At 35.8% G+C, this 25,815-nt stretch overlaps 1 protein-coding gene across 1 annotated transcript in view; it reads right to left on the bottom strand.

The window, feature by feature from the left end:
- Positions 1-24,879, bottom strand: part of LOC145277944 (guanine nucleotide-binding protein G(s) subunit alpha-like) — a 458,077-nt gene extending 433,198 nt beyond the window's left edge. Inside the window, exon 1 of the mRNA XM_080130029.1 lies at positions 24,727-24,879. Within this exon, the coding sequence (XP_079986155.1) occupies positions 24,727-24,762 (36 nt within the window). The 5' untranslated portion in view covers positions 24,763-24,879. The remainder of the gene's footprint in view (positions 1-24,726) is intronic.
- Positions 24,880-25,815: the final 936 nt, after the last annotated feature.

Raw genomic sequence — 25,815 nt, 5'->3', positions numbered from 1 at the left:
TCGGCGCATTACTATTCGCCAAATAGTCCAAGATGTCAAGATTAGTACAGGGTCTGTGGAAACTATCATTCATGACCATTTACATATGCACAAGGTGTCTGTTAGATGCTCACACCATTCCAAAAGCGACAATGCGTTGAGTGCTCAAGGGTGAATTTGGAGATGTGCCAAGAAGATGAGTCAAAGTTTTTCAAAAGATTGATTAGACAGGATGAAACCTGGGTCCATCACTATGATCCAGAGACCAAAGCCCAGTCAATGCAGTGGAAGCACTTGGACTCACCACCTCCAAAGAAGGCAAGGGTGCAGCCCTCCGCTGGCAAGGTCATGCTCACAGTCTTCTGAGACCAGCACGGAGTAGTGATGACAGATTTCCTGGCAAAGGGTACCACAATTACAGGAGCCTATTATGCTTCACTTTTGAGGAAATTAAGGGAAGCTATCAAAATCAAGAGGCAGGGCAAGATCAGCAAAGCTACCCTCCTTCTGCAGGACAACGCTCCGGTCCACACTTCGCATGTCATAAGATTAGAAGCACGGGCGTGTGGTAATGAAATTCTTCCCTATCCTCCCTACTCTCCTGACCTTGCACCCTCTGACTTTTACCTCTTCCCAGCCATGAAGTTGTTTTTGAAAGGAAAGCGTTTCCCAGATAATGCAGCCTTGATTTCTGAAGTCACGTCGTGGTTGGAAGACCAACCTGGGGTGTTTTTTTTTTTTTTTTTTTTTTTTTTTACAAAGGCATCACCACATTATCAAGGCCCAGAGGCCACTCAAGGATAAGGGTTAAAGAGTGTACAGTAGAAATTGGTCAATATAGTAATCATTAGTAATGAAAATTTGGTAAATTTAATAACTTATATGGAACGGCTCATCAAGAACTTATTTACTTTAGACTTGAACACAACCATATTGTAGTCAGCCGGAAAGCAGGAAAACGGAAGACAATTCCACAGGCGTGCAGTTCTAAGAAAGAAGCTTTGTTCATGGAATCTACGTTTAGGTTTAGGCACAGATAAAGAGTGGGGGAAATTATTGATAGTGTTTACAGCTAGACGAGTGTTTCTTGTGAAAGTTTGGCGAGGGGGGACCATAGATTGAAGCTCAGTTGAACACTTTCCATGAAAATAACGATACATCAGAGACAAACTTGCAACATCTCTTCTGTGAGATAGAGGTTGCAAGGAGGAGAAAAGGACATCTCCTACGAGGCTACGAAGTCTATTTTGAACTCTATCAAGGCAGGACAAGTCCTTTCTAGCAGCTCCTGCCCAGATGTGGCAACAGTATTCCATCCTTGGACGTACCTGGCTCTTATATAGATAGAGAATAGTATCAGCAGTGAGATATCTACTGGATCGATAGAAAGATCCCACCATTTTTCCAGCGGCCTTGGCAACAGATTTGATATATGTGTTCCATTTAAGATCAGGAGTAATGGTCAAGCCCAGAAGCTTGTCAAAACTTGAGGCCTCGTGAAGACAAGAGCCATTCATTTCAATTGATGACAAATGTGGATTAGAATGTTGATGATGTAAAGAGAGAAGCTTGGTTTTAGATGGATTAAAAGTAACCAGCCACTCCTTTCCCCATTGTACTACGTGCTCAAGATCAGAAGAGAGAGAATTGGAGAGAACTTGGTCGTTTACTGTCTTAGATGTGCTACCATAAATGGTAGTGTCGTCAGCATAAATGTCTACAAATGATGTAAGGATATGATTTGGAAGATCATTAATGTAGATCAGGAAAAGAGTTGGGCCCAGGATGGATCCCTGAGGGACACCGGCATTAATACTGTGAGCTTCTGATTTTTGCCCCTCAACTACTACTCTTATGAACCTATCAGAAAGAAATGATTTAATAATTGAGAAGACTTTTCCAGCTATACCATAGCTAGCGATCTTATGAAGTAAACCTTTATGCCATACCCTATCAAAGGCTTTAGATATGTCAAGAGCAATTGCCCTAGAAAGATTGCCACCGTCGAGGGATTTGCTAATCGTATGCGATATAACTGTAAGGACATCTGCTGTAGATCTAGCAGAACGGAAACCATATTGAGTGTCACTAAGAAGGTTATTTTTGTTGAGATGTTTGATTACTTATGTATTTAACACAGATTCTAGCAACTTACTCATGACGCACAGGAGACTTATTGGCCTGTACTGAGAGGGGGATGAGCGATCACCTGAATTCTTAAAACGGTCTCCAGAGCTGCATCAAACGATGGGAGAAATGCATAACTCTGGGTGGTTCCTATGTAGAGAAAGACTAATAACTGTGCCAAGTTTCGTTGCTCTACTGCTATGGAAAGTGGGTCAGGGGCATTACTTATTGCACGCTCCTCGTATCCACTCGGTAAAAATTGTAAATAAGAAAAAAATAAAACAAAATAAAACAAATGACTTATACCAAATGCAGTAAAACTTAGGGTAAATGGAGTATTAAGGAATTGTTTGAAGGTGATGATTTAGAGCTAATGGTTAGGATTAAGAAAATGTTGGGTAGGGGGTCAGTTATTAACTGGGCAACATAGGGTTATTTTACACACCCCAAAAACAACAACAACAACAAAGAAAACGTTTAAATCAAAATAAACACAATGTATCTCCCTTAACACCCCATTCATAAAATAAGCATTTATAAAAAAATGTTTATTAATGTTTAATCTATGATGTAAAAATCATCGGTTAAGGATTTTTCATTCCTTGCTTTCATTTTTGATGGATCAATGAATATTGTAATTTAGTCCCTTTTATTTTTCATCATCAGTGTTTTTCATTGCTTTAACTGCTCTGTCTAGTATATTGACCTTACATATATATATATATATATATATATATATATATATATATATATATATATATATATATATATATATATATATATATATATATATGCATGTAAATTAGAATTAATAAATTTGCTTATTATTAAATAGAACGTTTTGATAGAATATGCATAAATTAATAGAGAATGTTAGTATGAATAGTTGGGTCTAGTGACTTTATTTTTGAAATTCAAAATGGTGTAATGGAAACATATTAAAGGTATTTCCAGCTTTTCCTCCAATTTTCGGATTTTAAAGATGTCAAATCACACTTTATTTCCTTTTGACGGATTGATTGTTGCTATTTCTTCTGATGAGTTAAGGGCATAATAGATTCACTGATTGATATAATAATTGATTGATTTTGCACTACGAAACAGATACTGTCAAGACTTGTAAATGTCAACTGAATTAAAGGAATAAATAATAAGATGGTCAGCATCATGAATTTTGGAATATAGTTTTTTGTTATGTTTCAATATATTACTCTTTAATTACATTGAGCTTCTAAAATAAGGATTGGTATATATTATAAGAAAATATATTTCTACAGAAATTATTTAGAAAGAAAGAATTAATTGTAATTTTTCAAACAATAAACTATATGAACAAGATCAGAGTGTAGTATCTTCTCTGATGCTACACTTAACCTCTTTTGTCCTCAGTCAGCGGACGAAAAAGCCTTCATGACTGAGAAAATTTTTATTTTTATCCCTATACAGAGTGTCTCTTTTTGGGGAGCTGGATTTCCCCCACATTAAAAACCGACCTTGTGTTTAACTCTGCACTCGTGGGGAGGGAAGTAAATAGGAATAATACATTATAGTCTACATTGCACTGTAAAGAAAGTACTGTTGATTTAAAAAACTTATTTTTCTACATAAGAGCTTGAATTAAAGTTTAAAATGCAAAAGTCAAGTATCATACTTCAATTGCACTCTAGACAGAAACATTAATTTCGAATGCACCCCTGTCATATCAAAGAACCTAATGTTGATTTTATATGCCATGTCTTACTGGTTGTACTGTGATAATGGCATGAATTTAAGCTTAAAATGAAAAAGTCAAGTAACATGGTGCAATTGTGCTTTAAACAGAAACCATCATTTCAAATGTGCTCCTATCATATTAAAGAACCTACTGTTTATTATATATGTTGAGACTTTCGGCTTGTGTGATAATAAAACTTCTCAGATGCACTTGTGATGTTAGGATGTGTAAGGTGTTAACTTAAGTTAAGTGGTCAAAATCGCCTATTCCTTCATTCATCGAATTGTTTCAATTATCGATTAATGATACTTATTGAAGACATTCTGGTATAAAGCTTATCTAAGAACACTGCCAGGCACACGAAGTACCTTTGTGTAAAATTTCATAAAAATCGGCCCAGCCATTTTTGAGTCCGTAGGGAACGAACTCACTCACACACACACACACACACACACACACACACACACACACACACACACACACACACACACACACACATATATATAAGTGGTCTGTCTGTCTGACGACTACAAAAACTACTCTGTCAATCTTTAAATATGATCTTTGTCAGACTTTAAACTTGATATATAGGGGTTTGAAACAAATTCGATTTAGTCTTTAGCAGGAAAAAATAGCTGCTAATGGGTCAAAATTGAAAAATAATTGGAACGGGGCAAGCGTAAGCCAACTTAAAGTTCTGTTGTAGGCATGCATAAATATGCATTTATGCATTAAAGTCAGTTTATCTTTAACTATTTCTTATCTATCTAATATAAGCTCAAACGATAATGAGTATGGCTGGAGCGCTAAATATTTTGGTTTTGATTCTAGCTGATGACACCCAAGTCATATATTCAGTTATTTTTTTTTCTTTTAAAATCACTACTACATATTGGGTACAATATAATAATCGATAGAGAATTGACTCTATAACAATAAATGCGAAATCTGCATAAATTAAAATATCATAATTAAGCATATTTTACCACCGGGCAACGACATGCGGCTTGCTATATATATACACACTTCCTATTAGTTTTTACATATGCAGTAATGTGTTGCTACACATTCATGAGCATGTTTCGGTCAGCTAGTTACTAGAGATCTCTTCTAGTAATACAGTTTATATGAAAGTAAACTTTGCTGTATCGCTTGAAGAGGTCTCTAGTTGCTAGTAACTGGCTGTCCAAAACATGCTCATAAATGTGTAGCAACATATTACTGTTTATGTAAAAACTAATATGAAGTATCCCTTGCCATACTTCAGTATTGAGCACTCATACGGTTGTTGTTAAATTTTATTGATTACTTACTTTACCTCTGGAAAATATTAACGGGGATTATATATATATATATATATATATATATATATATATATATATATATATATATACTAGCAAAAGTACCCGTCATTGACTGGGTTCAAAAACAGCCTACAGAAGATGGACTCTGATTTATGAAAGTATGATAGGTTATGAAAAGGAACGGTTGTAAAGAGATAGCTTCGAATTTGGGGGTATCGAAACCAAAGCAAAATATGGTGAAAGTAAAAATAAAATAGATAAACACCATAATTTATTATACTATACCTGTTCACACTGAAACACTTATCACAATATTCTGTGGATTTATATTAAAAAACCTTGTTAAACTTTGTGACATATTTCCATTCTATGGAAGTCAGGCGCGAACGAACACCCCATAATTTTATTATACCATATTTCTTCAAACTGAAACATAATTATCAAAGTATACTTACGCAGATAGATATGAAAAGTCTTTATTAAAGTTTGTGCCTATTTCTATTCTATGGAGGCCAGGCGCGAACGCAGACCCCGCAATTTTATCATACCATCTCTATTTAAGTTAAAATATACTTATCAAAATATTCTTATGTACATCTATATCAAAAACACTTGTAAACGTTTTTTTTTTAATTTTTTATTTCCATATTTTGTGGAGCAGGCGCGTACGCAGACCCCACAATTTTAATGAACCATCATTATGCCAGATCAAACATACGCATTCCTGTGTCTCGATACATCTTCTATCATTATATGTGATCAGGTTTCTATAATCGTCAACCATATAGGAGCCTATTCGTGACCAGACACACACAGACGTTCAGCTTTATATTATGTATATATATATATCTATAATATAAAGCTAAATGTCTCTCTCTGTCTGTCTGTCTGTCTGTCTCTGTGTGTGTGTGTGTGTATGTGTGTGTGTGTGTGTGTGTGTGTGTGTGTGTGTGTGTGTGTGTGTGTGTGTGTGTGTGTGTGTGTGTGTACAACAAAACAAACGATATAGTTTTGTTTTTGTTTTTAAATGGTAATTGTGGCCTGGTAGACCAAAACAAAATCTACCTTAAAAATTTGTTTTCTTGTGGTTTTCGGATGTACTGAAAACGAATATCACATTTAAAATTGGGGCTGGCAACTAGTTTTCACCGAAAAGACACTTTTCCGCATGTTTCATGTAGTAATGTAATGTGGCGGCCATATTTGTTCAAAACAGAAACGACATAATGAATTTTCAAGATAGTGAAGAGTAATTTTATATTCAGATATTTTATATAAAAAATATCTGGGCGTACAACAATGGCCACCATTTATAACATAGAATATTGCATTTAAATTTTCTGAAAATAACTAATTTTCCAGATATTAACCAATGTAATTCTTTATATTATAAGTGGTGGCCATTGTTGTACGCGCAAGTGCGCGCATATTTCCGGAAAATTTAAATGCAATATTTGTTTTCAGTATATCCGAAAACCGACGAAAGTCGTCATTTTAAAGGAAAACGTTAAGGTGGAAACCAAGTAAAATTTTACAAATATGAACAAATATGGCCGCCACGTTACATTACTAACATGAAAAATGCAGAAAAATATATTTTCAGCTTTGTGAAAACTAGTTGCCAGCTCCAATTTTAAATGCGATATTCGTTTTCAGGACATACGAAAACACCTACAAAAATAAGTTTTTTAAGTTAGGTTTTGTGTTGGTCTTCTAGGCCAAAATTACCAGAAAATTAAAGTGAAAATACTCCTGAGCAACGCTAGATAAGTATTGTGAGATTACAGGACTTAAAAAGTCAGTTCTGAATATTGACGGAGAATCCAGAGTCAGTTCCGGAAATGACTGAAAGCGTTTAAGATTTGAAAGCCTTTTTTTCTTTTTTTTTTTTTTTTTAAACTTTTTCTGTCTTTATAGTTGCTAAACTTCTGACAGACCAACAATATGGATTAAGGCAAGCCCGTTCTATAGCAGATATCCTAACTGTAATCTCTGAACGTATATACTATACACTGGACAAAGCAGGGGGAATTAGGGCAGTAGCCCTATATATATATATATATATATATATATATATATATATATATATATATATATATATATAAAGCCTTTGACAGGGTATGGCACGATGGTCTTCTCAGAAAAATCACATCATACGGTATCACTGGACGAATACTTAACATAATTAAATCCTTAAATAAAAGAAGAATCCAGGTTATCCTCAATGGTCGTACATCTAAACAATATAATATAAATGCGGGTGTACCTCAGGGGTCGATCCTTGAACCTTTATTATTCCTAATATTCATAAACGACCTCCCTGATAAAAGTCTCTGAGATGGGTATATTTGCTGATGACACCACCCTTTATAACAGACACGAGGGGAAAACAAATGAACACATATCTAAGGAAATGGCAGAAACACTAGAGGAAGACCTCCAATCTGTAGACAAATGGGAGACAAAGATGGATGGTCACATTCAATACTGCCAAGACTAAGCTTGCTTCCTTCAATAATTACAAGAAACCTTCTCAACCACCAATAGGTATGGCTAAAGATACATTACCTGAAAGTACTTCTTTCATACTCCTCGGCTTAACATTCACAGGGAACATGAGTTGGAGCAGATATAGATACATTGAGAGCTTTACCAAGGCTGCTGCGAAGAAGGTGGGCTGTGTTTATTTGCTTCCCCTCGAGAGCAAATGAGGCATGAGGCCGTTTTTTAATGTGGAGAGGGGGGGAAGGGGAAGGGGAATGAGGACCAGCTCCCGAAAGGTGGGAAATGGGAGCTGGATAGTGAGAGTCTCTTGGTATATAGGGTTGCCCCTACATGGACCAGAAACTCATTGCTACAAGGGCAATGGTCTTTGCTTGCAGCATCTGCTGAAACAGATACTACACTTTAAGATATTAAATCTTTTATTCAGGTAAAAATAAACATGAACAAAAAACTTAGGCACAAGGCCAACTCAAAAGGGGGGAAAAGGAGGGTTGTTACACTTTGATCTTGGCCTGAAGGCCAAACCCTCTGCGAAGAAGGTGGGCTCTCTCTACTGTGCTAGAAAGTTACTTTCGCCTGGAAGTATCATGTACCTCTACAAGGCCACCATTCGCCCATGTATGGAGAATTGTTGTCACATTTGGGCTGGTGCATCTGCTACTAGTCTCTCACTTCTGGTCAGGGTTCAAAAGAGAGTCGCCAACCTGATATGTCATGAACTGTCATCTAAGCTTCTACCATCGACGAAAAGTTACATCCCTTTGCCTTTTTGTACAATGGTGGATGCTCCGACAAACTTGTACCCTCTCAACATAAATACCCCCGATAAGCCTGACAACCTCTACACAGTAGAGATCTTTAGATGTCAGAAGGCCTTCTAATCTAATAATTTCTTCTCTAGAACTGCTAGACTTTGTAATTCCCTTCCGGTTTCCTGCTTCCCCAACTGTACTGACATGCAGAAATTCAAGTGTAATGTGAACAGACATGTGAACAGACATGTGAACAGACATCTTGCTGCTCAACTCCCTATATAGTATCCCTGCAACTCATGTCCCTGATAATAGCCCCATACATCAAAGTGGCGCTGTGCCTTGTTTGGGGTGAAAATGTAAAAAAAAAAAAAAAAGAAAAAAAAGCGGGGTAAACCCCTCCCCATGATTAATATCGTCTGCTTTTTTACATTTTTTTTTTTTTTTTTCTAACTCACGATTCTCTGTCAATACTCTGAACTGGCTTCGCAGTAGGTGGCCACAGTGTCAGAATCTATTATGTTTGTTTGTTTGTTTGTTTGTTTGTTTGACTAAGCACACTAGAAATTTTCCTGTGAATAAACTACAATTTTTTACTCCTAGTCCTCTCGTTTGAATGACTACCGCTACCAACTAGTACTTATTTCTACTTATAACTACTACTACTGCTACTATTTGTACTGCTACTTTTTACAAGCACTTGTTTTGTGACTGTAATTGTTCTATAAATAGCAGTAACTCAACTACTGTTACACATTCCATTTTTCTTGGTGTTGGTAAACCTTTTTCTTTTTCTTTCTGTTTTTGTATTATTGAGGAGCAACACCTTCTACTGACCCTCTCATTCATCCTTTAAAAATTAAATTCTACTTTTTTAGGCGATTTTGTGTGAACATCCTGAAAAACTTGTCGAAAGAAAAAGAAAATGTTTTTAGAATTTAGAGTAGGAGATCAGTTTCGGATAAAAATTTCACATAAAATTATCTTAGTTTTAGAAAAATTCTAATTGCTTCTTCAGAGTCGACAGACTGTTTTTTTTTTGTTGTTTTTTAATATGTCGTTTTAAACAAAAACAATATTACATACTTAATTGTCATGTCGAAAATAGTGATGTATTTTAAAATTACGAAAATTCAAGTAGAACGACTGATATTGTGTTTTTAGTAAAAGAAAAAATCAGTCGTTATAATATAAACAGCAAATTATTACACGCTATGAACAAGTAATCTAAAATATTCGTTCCGAGTTATGTCCCCCTTTTCAGTCTAAAACAAAATGCAATTTTACCCAATTTTCCGTAAAAATTACTTTTAACTATAAATAACTTTCTACTCAATGAATTTTTATAATTTTTAGATATGGTACTATTTTCGACATGACAATTAAGTAGGTTGATATTGTTTTTTGTTTTTATTTTTGGCTTAAAACGACATATTTTAAAAATTGATCTGGCGACTCTATCAAAGCACCAAATTCTGTTTGTTTTGGGGAAGGTGGGGTTGGGGGTTACTTTTTTAGGTGATTATGTGTTGTTTTACGATATTGCAACTTGGACATAAATTTTAGTTGTAAAACAATTTAGTTAACGCTGCTAAAAAGTTAGAATGGGCTGGAAACAGGGGAGCATTTTACGTTAAATTTTTAAGCGAAACTAGTCTCACACTTCAATTTTTTTTTTCCTCAAGTTTTTCAATGCGTTTATACGTATTAACCCCCTCCTTCTCAAGTGATATTTAATTTTTGTTTGGGGAGGGTTTAGCCACGACCATCGTATTACAATAGTCAGGGTTTAGCTCAACTACAAAATTACTTTGACTTCGACTTTTACTTTGGCATATAGATGTTTGAGATCCAGATTTTGGACTTGTTCATTGTTCCAAGAGAAAAATTTCCTAGACAACTTTGTGGCATGCGTGGCACAGAAACCCAGGAATTTGCACTTCCATTTAGGAGGATGGACAATATAAACTCGGGAGCAATCTCCAATGGGTGTCAAGTCTGCTTTTGAATGCGTTTACCGTTTGTGCTTGTCCAACTGCATCTGGGAGATCATTCCATGCGTTGACAACCCTCTGTGAGAAGGTCCCTTTGCAGACATCTAGCCTACAGTGTTTTTTTACGATTTTGAGGCTGTTCCCCCTGGTTGTGCTGTTTTTGGCGATCTGAAAAGACAGCTTCCTTGTATCATAGATCTCATGGATGTACTTGTAGAGATCGATCATGTTACCACGATTTCTCCGATGCTCAAGAGTGGACAGTCTCAGGGTTCTCAATCTTTCAGAATATGGCTTGTCCTTCAGTGATGCCAGCAACTTGGTTGTTCGGCGCTGTATGTCTTCCAGATCATTGCATAATGTCTTATCGTGTGGCTGCCAGACAGAGTGGCCATACTCCAAGATAGGATGCCCAAGGCTCTTGTAGAGTTGCAAAAAGACTGTATTCGAGAGGAAGTCAAAAGTGCGGCGAATGATCCCGACAACTTTATTTGCTTTTGCGATGGATTTAGCTACATGTTCCTTGGAACTCAGTTTGTTGTCGATGTAGATGCCTAGGTCTTTCTCATGATCATGCTCTTCCAGTGTTATCACTCCAAGCGAGTTGTCTTTCAATGTGTATTTAGCCCCTGATCTCCTGCTCCCTGGTTTCAGGATGCTGCATTTCTGTGGGTGAAAACGGAGCAACCAGTCCTGTGATCAGTTCTGCAAGTTATCTAGGTCAGGCTGTAGGCTGTCTGTGGCTCCTGGGATGTCACTACGTGTGAACAACTTTGTGTCATCTGCAAACAGCTTCATTTCATTTTGGCAGAGTTTGGGTAGGTCGTTTTTGTAGATGACGAATAACATTGAGCCAATGACACTTCCCTGTGGTATCCCACTTGTTACTAGTGCTGGTCTTGATTTTGCTCCGTTTACTACTACACACTGTTGCCTAGCATTTAGGAACGCCTGAATCCAGTTGAGGACTTTGCCCTGGATGCCATATGACTCAATCTTTGTCAGGAGGCAACGGTGAGGCACGGAATAGAAGGCCTTCATGAAGTCCATGTAGACGATGTCGATACTTCCTCCTGCATCGAGAGTTTCTGTCCAGGTATCCATAGCATCCAAAAGCTGAGTAGTACAGGACCTTCCCTGTACAAAGCCATGTTTCTCTGTGCTAATAAGGCGGTTTTCCCTTAAATGTCTTATAACTTCTTCCCTGACAAGTTTTTCCATCACCTTACAGAGTGTGCATGTGAGACTAATTAATCTGTAGTTACTCGCTTGTAGTCGGCTTTCCTTCTTGAAGACGGGGGAGACTGTTGCCTTTCTCCAGTCCTGTTGTACTTGTCCCTCTAGCAGAGATTTACGGAAAAGCAGTGATACTGGGTGTGCCAAGGTATCAGCAGCCTTTGAAAGAACCTTCCCTTTTTAAACTAAAAACGATTGAATTAATTAGTAAAAAAAACTTCAACTAAAAAACTAGTTTAATTTAATTTAAATTTATCCTTATTATTATTATTTTTATGTTACTTATTTATTTATTTATTTATTACTCATTAGCAATCGTCACACAGACCATCATCAAAGATTTCTTATTTGAGAACAACTTCTGGTGTTCTCTGGAATCTGAGTGACAACAAGTCTCCCCAGATTTCCAGTACTCTCCACCTGTTTCGATAACCTTTGCAAAAGAATGTGCGTTGTCGCAACAGACGCTTACCATTGATTTCTCGTTGGCAGCAACCATTGGTCTTCACTGGAATTATCATTATTGGCTCAGAAGGAGTTTTCACACAGGTCATCAAAGATCTCTCCCTGAAAACAGCCTGCAGTGTCCTCTGAAAGCTGAATGACAACAAGTCTCCCCAGATTTCCAGTACTCTCTACCTCTTTTGATAACATTTGCAAATAAATTTGCATTATCGCAACAGCTGCTTGCCATTGATTTTTCATTGGCAGCAGCCATTTGCCTTCACTGGAATTTGAGTGGTAATAAGCCTCACCGAAGTCCCAGTTCTCTTCGCACTTATACAGCAGAGGTCTGGTCAGTGCTCACTCCTTGGTCTTTCCTTCCCCCTTGACTCTACATGGCTATTCGGTTTCACTCTTTTGGGTGGGGTGGAGGAGTGATGTGGTAATGAAGAGATGGGGGGTAGAAAACTTGTAGGTATACATCTTCAATGTTCTTGGTTCCATGTAGCGCTTCATGTTTTGTCTCTGCAGCAGTTTGTCTGGCCTGCACTTGTGGTTCATGAGTGTTAGTCTCCACATTCAAGGATTTTCCTTAATATTTTAACTGTTTTCATTATTGTTGTTCGTTGTATTTTTCCAGTCATTCTTCTGATTCTAATTTCTCCCATTCTTTTATCAAAATTTTTCAGGATTGTTTATAGTGCTCCTACTATTATAGGTATTATTTTGATTTTCTTCATCTTCCATATCCCTTTCTGCTCTCTGGCTAGCTTTGTGTATTTGCTCTGTTTCTCCTTTTCTTTGATATTCACCCTGTGGTCAGCTGGAATAGCAAAGTCTACGATTTGACAGGACTTTTCTTTCTTGTTAATTATTATGACATCCGATCTTCTTGCTTGGATGGGTTTATCAGTTTATCTGTCCATGTCCTATAGGATTTTGTGATTCATGTTTTCAAGTACTGTTGCTGGCTTGTGTTTGTACCACTTTTCTGTGCGTTGTTTGCATAATTCTCAGTGTACTACCCTTCCTACTTGGTCGTGTCTGTTCTTGTATTCCTTTTGGGTGAGTTTGCTGCATTCACTTACTATATGGTTTATTGTTTCGTCTCTTTGTCCACAGAGTCTGCATTTACTGTTTTCTTCTGTTTTATCGATCTTTGCTTTGATATGGTTGGTTCTTATGGAGTTATCTTGTGCTGCGATTATTAGGGATTCAGTTTCTCGGCTTATGTTTCCTTTTTGCATCCATGTCCAAGTGTTTTCGTTATTTTCATCTTTTGTCATCCTTATGAATCTTCCATGTAGTTGTTTTTCTTCCTATTTTTTCTTTTATCCTTTATCTCTCTGTTTTCTGTTTTGTCGATTTTTCCAGTGTCTCTCGCTGCCATGATTATCCTTTCTGTGTTCTACGTTATGTATTTTTCTAATTCTTTTTTTGTGTCATGCACACAGTCTTCTATACAAGCTAGTCCTCTCCCGCTTTCTTTTCTTTTCACGTGGAGTCGATCAACATCGTCCTTTGGATGTAGTGCATTGTGCATTGTGCATGGTCATGAGTTTCCTGGTTTTCTGATCGAGCTGTCTTAGTTCTTCTTTGGTCCATCCTATGAACGGTCCCGAGTATCTTATTAGTGATACTGCCCATGTATTTATAGCTTTTATTAGGTTTCTGCTATATAATTTAGTTTCTAGAAGTTTTCTTGTTCTCCTGAGGTATTCCTTTCCAATTCTCTCTTTCATTTCTGTTGCCTTGATGGTGTCTGCTTCCAAAAATCCCAAGTATTTATAGGTGTCTTGTTCCCCTACGGCCTTCATCTCTGTTTGGTTGGGTAGTTCTATGCCTTCTGTTGTCTCCAGTTCTCTCTTTCTTATAACTAGTAGTGCACACTTTTTACATGTTATTAATATTATTATTGGCTCACATGGAGCTTTCACACAAGTCAACAAACGATCTAATTGGAGACCTGTGGTGTTCTCTGGATGCTGAGTGACAACAAGTCTCCCCAGACGTCCAGCTCTCTCCTCCTCCTTCGATAGCATTTGCAAATAAATTTGCATCATCGCAACAGCCGCTTACCATTGATTTCTTGTTGGCAGTGGCTATTGGTTTATACTGGAATTTGAGTGGCACTAAGCCTCCCCATTCACCCACTAGGAGTTCTCACACAGATTATCACCAGTGATCACTCACTAGCAATAATTCATGGTGTTCTCTGAAGTCTGAGTAACAAGTTTTCCTAAATCCCCAGTGCTCACCCCATAACCAACATAGATGAATTCATATTATTGCAACAACCGCTTACCTTTGATTTATTGGTGGCAACGACCATTGATATTCTCTGGGGTTTGACTGGCAAAAGCCTCCCCAAGGCCTCAGTACTCTTTGTACGTTTCCAATGGAGATCTCATTTGTGCTCTCTCTCCTTGGTCCTCTCAGATACTCTATGATTCTGGTGTGATGTCATCCAATTTAACAACCACCCTATTTTTTTTTTATTTTTCTTTGGAAGGGAGGGGGCGAGTTAACATTTTGCGGTTTTGGTTTTCTTAGTTCCCTGTGGTCGTATTCTGTTTTTATTTTATGTTAGCTCATTCTAATCGCCTGAGCTGCCCTTAGTGGGGGAATACTGACGAGGCTGTCCAGACACTTTTTGCAGATCAGTGCTCTTCTTCGGGGGTGCTGACTTCTCAATCCTGCTTTCCGACATTGGTGTCACAATTCTTGCAGTGAGAGAGAACCATATAACTCCTCTCCCCATTGTTTTATTCAAGTTACTTGTCAGTGTTCTCAGTTTATGCGGATTGGTTTCCACATTCTATGATTTTCCTTCAGATTTAAGCTTCTTCTTCTTCTTCTTCTTCTTATTATTATTATTATTATTATTAGTAGTAGTAGTAGTAGTAGTAGTAGTAGTAGTAGTAGTAGTAGTAGTAGTATATGTTATCTGAGTTATTATCAGTGAGTGTTCACTGGTAAATACTTCCAGCACCCTTTTCCTTTTAATAACCATTGAAAATCTTTGGTTTCTTGCTGGCAACAACTGATTAGCAAAATTCTGTTCTAGCTTTTGGTTAATATTTTCTCATTTTGTGTAGACTTATTATTTTCACATAGACTTGTTACTTTCGGGGTCTGAAACGATTTTCATTGGTTTAAAAAAATTTCAGTCAACACGTTCCTGTGAAAACTTACTTGCTTTTGGAAGTGACAAAGAAAGCAAATCCAAATGAAGGGGAGAAAGAAAGGGAGTAGCAGTTAAAGCTATTTGCTTTTTAGTGTTCATAGAAATCACCTTGGCACATACTCGCTTGGTGTCTTGTTTTTATGTACCGACGAGTCATCATTTATAAATACCCAAATACAACTCGAGAGTAAGGGTTAATGAGTCCTGAGTCCGTCAGTTGGACAGTGAGACAACATGGTGAGGATTGGTAACAATGGTTGAGACTGAGCAGAATTTGTTTGGTTAACCAAAAATTTGTTAACATTGGATTTGAAAACAACCATTTTTTAGCCAGCTGGGAAACAGTCCTCTGGCATTGTGCTTCATCAACAGGTACTTCTTTGGAAAGAAACTTTGCTCAAAAGAGTTTTGTTTAATTTTAGGTACATAGAAGAAGAAAGGAAAATTATTTACAATATTTGTAGATAGGTGAGTGTTTTTCTAATGTTTCACAGGAGTGGACCATAGATTGGAACACGGTCGAGCACCTACAACGAAGTTAATAATGGTAGAGTAGAGAAACTTAACAACCTTTGTTGTCTTTTTTACCTTGTTTCGCTTTTTAAAGTATGACCAATTTTTGTTTATTTTTCTGTAATTTATCAATCAAAAAGAAAAAATATGGCATCCATTTTAATATGAATTTATTATGACTATTATTTATTAATAATCAATGCAATAATACATTATTATTTGTAAACACTAGGAGTTCTCACACAAGTCATGATCAGAGATTACTCACTAAAAGTAACTGGTGGTCTGAGTGACAACAAGTCTTTCCAAATTTTCAGTGCTCTCCACCTCTTTCGATAACCTTTGCCTATTAATTTGCATAATTGCAACAGCCATTTCCCACTGAGTTCTCGCTGGTAATAACTATTGATCTTCATTGGAATTTAGGTCTCAGTCCTCTCCGCACTCATCCAGTGAAGGTTTGGTTAGTGCTTTCGCCTGCCCAGTCCTTCCATTCTCGTTTACTCTTCACGACTTTTTTGTGTGATACTAGCCAGAGCTGATGTCTTTTTGTAGGGGAAAGGTTCAAGATTTTTTCGACATTCAAGCATATTTTCAGCTGTTTTTATCAATAATTAACCATCTCAGCAAAAATAACCTTCTTAGTGACACGCAATATGGTTTCCGTTCTGCTAGATCTACAGCAAATGTGCTTACAGTTATAGCTCATAGGATTAGTAAACCTCTCGACGGAGGCAACCTTTCTAGGTCAATTGCTCTTGACATATCAAAGGTCTTTGATAGGGTATGGCATAAAGATTTACTTCACAAAATCTCCAGCTATGGTATAGCTGGAAATGTCTTCTCAATTATTAAATCATTTCTCTCTGATAGGTTCATAAGAGTAGTAGTTGATGGGTAAAAATCAGAAGCTCACAGTATTAATGCTGGAGTCTCTCAGGGGTCCATCCTAGGCCCAACTCTTTTCCTGATCTACTTTAATGATCTTCCAAATCACATCCTTACATCATTTGTAGACATTTATGCTGATGACACTAGCATCTATGGTAGCACATCTAAGTCAGTAAATGACCAAGTTCTCTCCGATTCTCTCTCATCTGATCTTGAGCACGTGAGACAATGGGGAAAGGAGCGGTTGGTTACTTTTAATGCATCTAAGACCAAGCTTCTCTCTTTACATCATCAACGTTCTGATCCTCATCTGGTATCAATTGAAATGAATGGCTCTCGTCTTGGGGAGGCGTCATGTTTTGACAAGCTTCTGGGCTTGACCTTTGCTCCTGATCTAAAATGGAACACGTGCATCAAATCTGTTGCCAAGGCCGCTGAGAAAATGGTGGGATTCTTCTATCGATCCAGTAGATATATCATGGCTGATGCAATTCTCTATCTATATAAGAGCCAGGTACGTCCAAAGATGGAGTACTGTTGCCATATCTGGGAAGGAGCTGCTAGAAAGGACTTGTCCTGCATTGATAGAGTTCAAAATAGACTTCGTAGCCTCGTAGGAGATATCCTTTTCTCTTCCCTGCAGCCTCTATCTCACAGAAGAGATGTTGCAAGTTTGTTTCTGCTTTATCGTTATTTTCATGGCAAGTGCTCGACTGAGCTTCAATCTTTGGTCTCTCCTCGCCAAACTTTCACAAGAAACACTTGTCTAGTTGAAAACACTATCAAAAATTTTCCCCACTCTTTATCTGTGCCTAAACCTAAACATAGATTCCATGAACAAAGCTTCTTTCTTAGAAGTGCACACCTGTGGAACTGTCTTCCGTTTTCCTGCTTTCCAACTGACTACAATATGGTTGTCTTCAAGTCCAACGTAAACAAGTTCTTGATGAGCCGTTCCACTTAAGTTAACAAATTTACCAAATCTCCATTACTAACGATTACTATATTTGTCCAATTTTACTACTGTACACTCTTAACCCTTATCCTCGAGTGGTCTATGAGCCTTGATAAGTGGTAATTCCTATGTAAAAAAAAAAAAAAAAAAAAAAAAAACTATATAGTCTCAATTTTCCCCTCGATTCTATTTACCCTAGTCTTTTTCCCCAGGTTTTTCAGGACTGTTCCTAGTGCTCCTACAATTATTGGTATTATTTGACTTTCTTCATGTTCCATATTATTTCCAGTTCTCTAGCAAGTTCTGCTTCATATTATTATTATTATTATTATTATTATTATTAATCACGTTTTGTGCCTGACTGTTGGTATTGCCGATTTTATACTGATAGGCGGATTATAACAAATGAACATAGGCTATTAGCATCTTGTTTCTTAGTCTTCCAGCACTTTCTGCAAGATTTTGGCGGTTCCTAACAGTGCAGTTTTTTTAAGTACTGCAACATTGCAATAGATCCCGATTTTCTCAATCCACTTGTCAAACCCCATTATTATTATTATTTTTATCATTATTGTTGTTGTTGTTGTTGTTGTTGTTAGTAGTAGTAGTAGTAGTAGTAGTAGTAGTAGTAGTAGTGACATTTGCTGCAAGATAGCGTCCATTTCAATACGAATTTGCTGCTGATAACAAAGGTGGCAGCTAGACAAATAAAGCAAAAGTCAAAAGAGTGAATTAATGCAGACCACTAGATCAACTGTGTCAAACGAGCTGGGACAAAAGAAGCAGGGAATAAATCAGACAGCTCTAAGAAACACATTCCATAATAGTATTTATGAAAAAGACTGAGACTAACAACATCATGTATGTGAGAGATAAGTTGCAGAGAAGAAGAAAAGATGGGGCCAATCAAATTACAGATACACTTCCGCACTTTACCAAGAATCCTCCAATGAGACAGAGATTCACTAGTACAAATATGACAACAGTAATCCATACATGATCTGACAGTAGATTTGTACTGATAGAGAATTCCCTCAGCTATGGTGAGAAAGTGTTTAGAGCGATAGAAAGAACCGATTTTATGGGAAGCAAAAAAAGCAATGTATCTAATATGTAAATTTTTAGCTAAATGTGATGTAAAAGAAAGGCCGAGAAATTTTCGATTTCACATCAAGATCAGTGTTGATGTTGAATTTTTGGAGCATGATTACATAATATCTCTACAATTATATAAATGCAACTTTGTCTGTCTGTGTGTGTGCGTGTGTGCGAGTTCTTTCCTTATAGACTCTGAAACAGCTGAACAGATTTTCTTTAAAATTTACAAAACTTTAGTGTATAAGTCTGGAAGTGATCTTAGTTAAGTTTTGTCTCAGAATATCACCGATAATATCTATAATTGAAACCGTTATTTTAATTCACCTATCATCGGTAAAGCCATTTTTCCATGTTGTCGCTTAGCAACAATGATAGAACAATGGGCCATGAAAATTCTACTGTGGGTAAGTTGATAGTGTTTTGTTTTTTTTTGCCTAACGTGGTATTTAGGTTCAAACTCCACATGTAAATTTCTTAATTTTATTTTCATTAACTGCAAAGAATTTTATAAGACTTGAAAATTTACGTGCATTTTTTTTTCTTTTTTTTTTTGCATGATGTGGTGTGTAGGTTCAAATGCCGTACGTAAATTTCTTAATGTGTTTTTTTTTTCATTAACTGGAAAGAAGTTATATTAAATAATTTTATAAAAGAAACAGTAGTTTCTCTAGAGTGCAATGTAGAATAACTTATATTTTGGACTAAGGCATGTACCGGGCGATTTCACGGATTTCAATGACAATAAAAATATATGAACTCAAAAACGACTGGGCCGATTTTTATGAAATTTCACACGAAGGTACTTTATGTGTCTGGTAGTGTTCTTCTATAGGTTTTGTATCGGAATGTCTTTGATAAGTATCAGTAATCGAAATAATTCAATGAAAGAAGGAACAGGCGATTTTGACTGAAGTTAGCACATTACTTAGCCTAACATGAAAAGTGCATTAGGTTCTTTGATATGACAGAAGCACATTGAAAATGAAAGTTTCTGTTTAAAGTACAATTGAAGCATGATATATGACTTTTGCATTTTAAACTTTAATTCAAGCAATTATATATATATATATATATATATATATATATATATATATATATATATATATATACATACTAGACTGCCCGTGACCCGTTGGGTCAGTATGTTATATTAGCTATGGAATTATGTGACGTAAAGAAAATAGTTTTTTATGACATAACAGAAACATTTCTATGAAAGTATATTAAAATGAAAAAAGAATATAGATAGATTTCTATGAGTCGTACTGTTTATAATTCTTTACCTTTGAAAAAAAAAAACTTACAACCATTGAATTATAAGCGGTTAGCCATACTTATAGATAAATGTGCACTGAACAGATACAATAATACTTAAAGTTAAATTCAAATTTTGATATATCTTTTAATTTAAACGCAAAAAAAAACAATTGGGATGCTGAAAACGTACACAGTAAAACAATACGTTTTATTGTCACGTTGATTATTTATTTGTAATGCAAATCAAAAAAAATATTTTCGGGGTTATTTATTTATGTTGGTAGTGTAGAAGAAAATGTATGAATGTTTTTTAGGAAAGGTGTATTAAAAAATGGAGTTGGTGGGTAAATCACTGTTGTAAAATGCTCTTATGGTTATCAATGGGTTAAAGTAAATTTATTTGTAAGAAAACTGCATTAAAATAACTTAAACATAATACGGAAATGAACGATGTAAAAAAATGCAGAAAGTATTAACAATTGTTTATTTGAATGATTTAAACGCGAAAAAAAAAACAATTGGGACGCTGAAAACGTACACAGTAAAACAATAAGTTTTATTGTTGCATTGATTATTTCTTTATGTACGTATGCGCAACCGGAAGTGGTAAACCGGATGTTGGGTTACAATAACCGTCACAAGGTCATTTGAGTTTTATAATTATATAAAGCTATAATATAAAGCTGAATGTCTGTGTGTGTGTGTGGGTGTGGGCACGAATAGGCTCCTATATGGTTGAGTATTTTAAAAAACTGATTACTTATAACGATAGAAGATGTATCCAGACACAGGAATGGGTATGTTTGATCTGGCATAAGGGTGGTTCATTAAAATTGTGGGGTCTTCGTTCGCGCCTGGTCCACAAAGTATAGAAATAAAAAATTTAAAAATTAAAAAAAATGTTTACAAGTGTTTTTGATATAGATGTACTTAAAGCATACTTATCAAAGTATTCTTAACTTAAATAGGGATGGTATAATAAAATTGTGGGGTCTGCATTTGCGCCTGGCCTCCATAGAATGGAAATAGGCACAAACTTTAATAAAGACTTTTCATATCTATCTGTGTGAGTATACTTTGATAATTATGTTTCAGCTTGAAGAAATATGGTATAATAAAATTATGGGGTGTTCATTCACGCCTAACCTCCATAGAATGGAAATATGTCACAAAGTTTAACAAGGTTTTTTAATATAGATCCACAGAATATTGTGATAAGTGTTTCAGTGTGAACAGGTATAGTATAGTAAATTATGGTGTTTATCTATTATAGTTTTATTTATATTTTGCTTTGGTTTTGATACCCCCAAATTCGAAGCTATCTCTTTATAACCTTTCCTTTTCATAACCTATCATACTTTAATAAATCAGAGTCTATTTTCTGTAGGCTGTTGTTGAACCCAGTCAACGACGGGTATTTTTGCTATATATATATATATATATAAAATTATAAAATCAATAGTAGGTTCTCTGCAGTACAATGTAAACTACAATGCATTTCGGACTAAGTCACTGTAGGGAGATAAGTGAAGCTTCCTCCTGTGGCACTTTGGGGAGTCCCTTACTAGAGCAGGCAATTAATCGATTCGATTTAAAAATGGGTGATTTCACTGATTTCGATGTCAATAAAAATATTGGAGTGTGAAATATTCGTTGATCATCATTCATTCCTGGACAACGTCTGATCACCCTACTATTATGTATATACATATTTATATTCATAGAATTGCTGTTTTTTTTAGTCAGAATCTATCCATCTAGCATTTATTTTTGGGTGTCTAGTAATAGTATTTTTTAGCTCTTTACATCACATAGCTTCATGCCTTGTCTGGAGCGATTTTCATTAAAAAAAAAACAATTGAGTCATTATTTCATCATCAATTACATTGTGTTTTTATGAAAATCGCTCCAGGCAAGACATGAAGCCATTTGATCTAAGGAGCTAAAAAAAAATACTATTTCAAGACCAAAAAATGAGTACTAGATGGACAGAAAACAGCAATTTTTCATCCTTTGTTAGAAAAATCGCTCTTGGAATGTGAAGACTAAAAAACAAAATAAAGTAAGCTGGAGTTATGAGGTTGCCGAAGGTAAATCCAAGCCCTCTTCCTACTCTCATTAAATTTAATTAGCTAAGGTAATCGACTTTTGTAGGACAATAAACCTATTAACCTCAAATCGACTTATAAATGTGCCGTTATTGCTCAGCAGGAAATAAAGTTGTGAGAAATGACAATATAATACAATTTCTTTATGACGAACACAAAATACAATTTTGGTGACAATTTTCGTATGGATGAATCAATAAAAAAAACAAAATTCTGTTAATGAGTGGACAACACTCGCTCATATATATATATATATATATATATATATATATATATATATATATATATATATATATATATATATATATATGTGTGTGTGTGTGTGTGTGTGTGTGTGTGTGTGTGTGTGTGTGTGTGTGTGTGTGTGTATATATATAAGCCTGTTTATTATACAAACATTATTGGTTACATATTTGCATACATGTTTCGGTGGAGTCCCTATTTAAAGAGATCCACCTCATCAGACCAAAAAAGGAAACTTATTGAAACAAGAATCACAGTTCAATTCGTTTATAAAGAAATATCCAGGTGTGGATTATACTTTGACAGAAAAGAGTGGGGGTATATTTTATGAATGTGGACAGTAAAGGCTTTTGGGGGGAGGTATGATAAATAAAGAAAGTAGGGGCGAGAGGTGTGAAAAAGAGGGGAGTACGATTCGGCCTGGTTAAGCTATCACAGCGCGGGGTTGGTGGGGTATCGGTTTCATTTTAAACTAGACGGTTGTTACATTTTTCACTCTAACGTGTAGTTAGACAGATAAAAGTTCTTGTTTCTATATATAATATATTTTGTCAGTTTATATGCTTCGTTATAGAGATAGGTTTTCCATTATATATATATATATATATATATATATATATATATATATATATATATATATATATATATATATATATATAAGTTTCGTGGTTTAATTTTAAATTCTGAAAAAACAACATATAAAGGCATATATTCGATTTAAGAATTTATTGCTTGACAAAGAAATATATAGAAAGGGTTATTTTAATTTCCTTAATCCATGGATTTTCAACAATGGCTCAAATCATCAGAGGAAATGAAATGCAGTTAGCAAAATGTTCAGCTGCGAATGGATGCTATTTTGCTTTTCAGCACAATTATTGAAAATAGTTTTTGGGTGGTTGTGGATAATTATATGGAGAAATTTCCTCTGACAATATGAGCCATTGTTGAAAATCCATGGATTAAGGAAATTAAAATAACCCTTTCTATATATTCCTTTGGCAAGCAATAAATTCTTAAATCGAACATATGCCTCTATATATTGTTTTTTTTTTCAGAATTTAAAATTAAACCACGAAACTTATATATTGCTCTATTCTTAGATATTGAGCTTTTCCTTTTTGGCTAGGATCTCCTTGAAAGTATTACTTCAAGTAATATCTATCAGGATTTTCATCTGAATTCTATCAGTATCTTATCTCGCGTATATATATATATTTTTCCCGGGTGTTTGGAGGTGTGTGTTGAGCAAAAAAAAAAAGTGGTAGAAAAGTCCTGTCAAATCGTAGACTTTGCTGTTCCAACTATCCACATGGTGAATATCAAAGAAAAGGAGAAACGAAGCAAATACACAGAGATAGCCTGAGAGCTGAAAGGGATATGGAAAATGAAGAAAATCAAAATAATACCTGTAATAGTAGGAGCACTAGGAACAATCCTGAAAAACTTTGAAAAGAGAATGGGAGAAATTGGAATCAAAGGAATGACTGGAAAAATAGAACGAACAACAAAAATGAAAACATCTGAAATATTAAGAAAAACCCTTGAATGTGGAAACTAACACACAGGAGCAACAAGCGCGGGCCAGACAAACTGCTGCAAAGGCAAAATATGAAACACTACATGAAACCAAAAACATTGAAGCCGCATATCTATAAGTTCTTTAACCCAAACCCACCCCCATCCTCACTGTCCCCCACCCCCCAAAAAAGAGTGAGACCAAATAACCAAGTAGAGTCAAGGAGAAAGGAAAGACCGAGGAACTCACCAAGCCTTCGCTAGATAAGTGCGAAGAGAACTGGGACCTTGGGGAGGCTCATTGCCACTCAAATTCTAGTGAAGACCAATAGCCACTGCCAATGAGAAATCAATAGCAAGCAGCTGTTGCGATAATGCAAATTTATTTGCAAATGTTATCGAAAGAGGTAGAGAGTACTGGAAACTTGGGGAGATTTGTTGTCACTCAGCTTTCAGAGAACAGCACAGGCTGTGCTCAAGGAGAGATCCTTGATGACCGGTGTGAAAGCTCCTTGTGAGCCAATAATAATAATAGCCTATTTTATAATGGATATTTGGCATCTGTCTGTCTGAAATTGAATCTATATTATTGCATCTATTAATTGAACTATTGTACTATTCTTTAATGCTCAATCCAGTTTGAGTTTTGAATAATGTACTATTGTTCAGTACTCAATTCATATGGGGTAGTGAGTATCATGATACCATCCTCCCGGGGCATTATTCCTCCTTTTTTGGGGTGAGGGTGCTAATGTAGTATCTGTTCTTGTGTCGTGAGACTATTATCCATGATATTACCTATTTTCTGTGAGCGTGTGAAAGAAGGGGGAGTAGTGTTGTGTCTGTTCTTGTGAATCATCATCATCATCATCATAATCACCACCACCACCACAGACATTACCTTCTCCTTTTTCTTTACAGAGAATAGTGTATCCATTCTGTTGTCATGGGACTGTCCTCCCAGGCATTACTTCTTCCTTTTTTTAGAGAAAGGGTTAGTGTTGTATTAGCTTCAGGCACGGATAAAGAGTGAGGGAAATTGTTGACAGTGGTAGGTAGGCGAGTATATTTTGCTAGTGATAATAACATATTTAAAGACGAGTTGACGAGTGTCTGTTGATTTTTTTTTTCTCTGAATTAAAAAAAAAATTAATGTTCATGTTCTTGTTTTTAATAGTTTCTTCTGTGAATTGGTATACTGGGCATATTGCTGCTGCTGCTGCTGCTGCTTCTAGAATGCGCTAAAAATAACTGAGTTAAATTATCTTCTAGCACGTGAAATAAATTTCGTGGCTTAACCACAATCACTTTCCCATATTGTAAATAATACAATAGTATCGTGTGTCTGAATTGCTTCACTAAGTTAGAGCCATATCGGGACGAGACTCAAATTCAAAACATAAAAAAAAAAAAAACGAAAGGTCAAAGTAACCTTTGATCAGCACAGGTACTTGGGAGCTTACTGCTGTGCTCCAAACACAGGCCTCAAACCAAGAGATTAGTATTGGTGTAAATAAAGTTTAATTAAAACACATATTTGATGTTTACATTAGATTAAAGTTTGCTGAATTTGGGAAAGATAGCTGTACTTTTTTTTTTTACTACGTCCGAATAATTTCATATTCAAATAAATCTACATGTTAATATATTTTTAATGACAAGAACCAGATAATTATCCAGTTTTAGTGAATGTATTTTAGCATTTTTAGTCATAAATTATATTATATGGTATCTGACAACAAGACGACAGTCTTTTGTAGAAAGAGCCTCGCCACTAACGAAAAGAAAAAAAATGAATTCCGTAAAAAAAGGTCTGCCAGTCATGCAATACGTGTACACGCACTTGACTCGCTTGTGTGAGTTCTGTTTAGGCATGGTTCAGGTTAGGGTTATGCTGTGCAGGAAGCAGAATAAACACGACTGTGGAAAGCATTGCAAAATTATGAGAAGCTATCCGTTTGAGTTTATGTGAGACAGAAATATTAGAGTA

Source organism: Euprymna scolopes, chromosome 6, assembly GCF_053919585.1.
Source record: "Euprymna scolopes isolate OS-2025 chromosome 6, ASM5391958v1, whole genome shotgun sequence".
Taxonomy (NCBI): Eukaryota; Metazoa; Mollusca; class Cephalopoda; order Sepiida; family Sepiolidae; genus Euprymna; species Euprymna scolopes.
The sequence above is the reverse complement of the archived record's forward strand: the minus strand, read 5'-3'. Positions and strand labels throughout refer to the sequence as shown.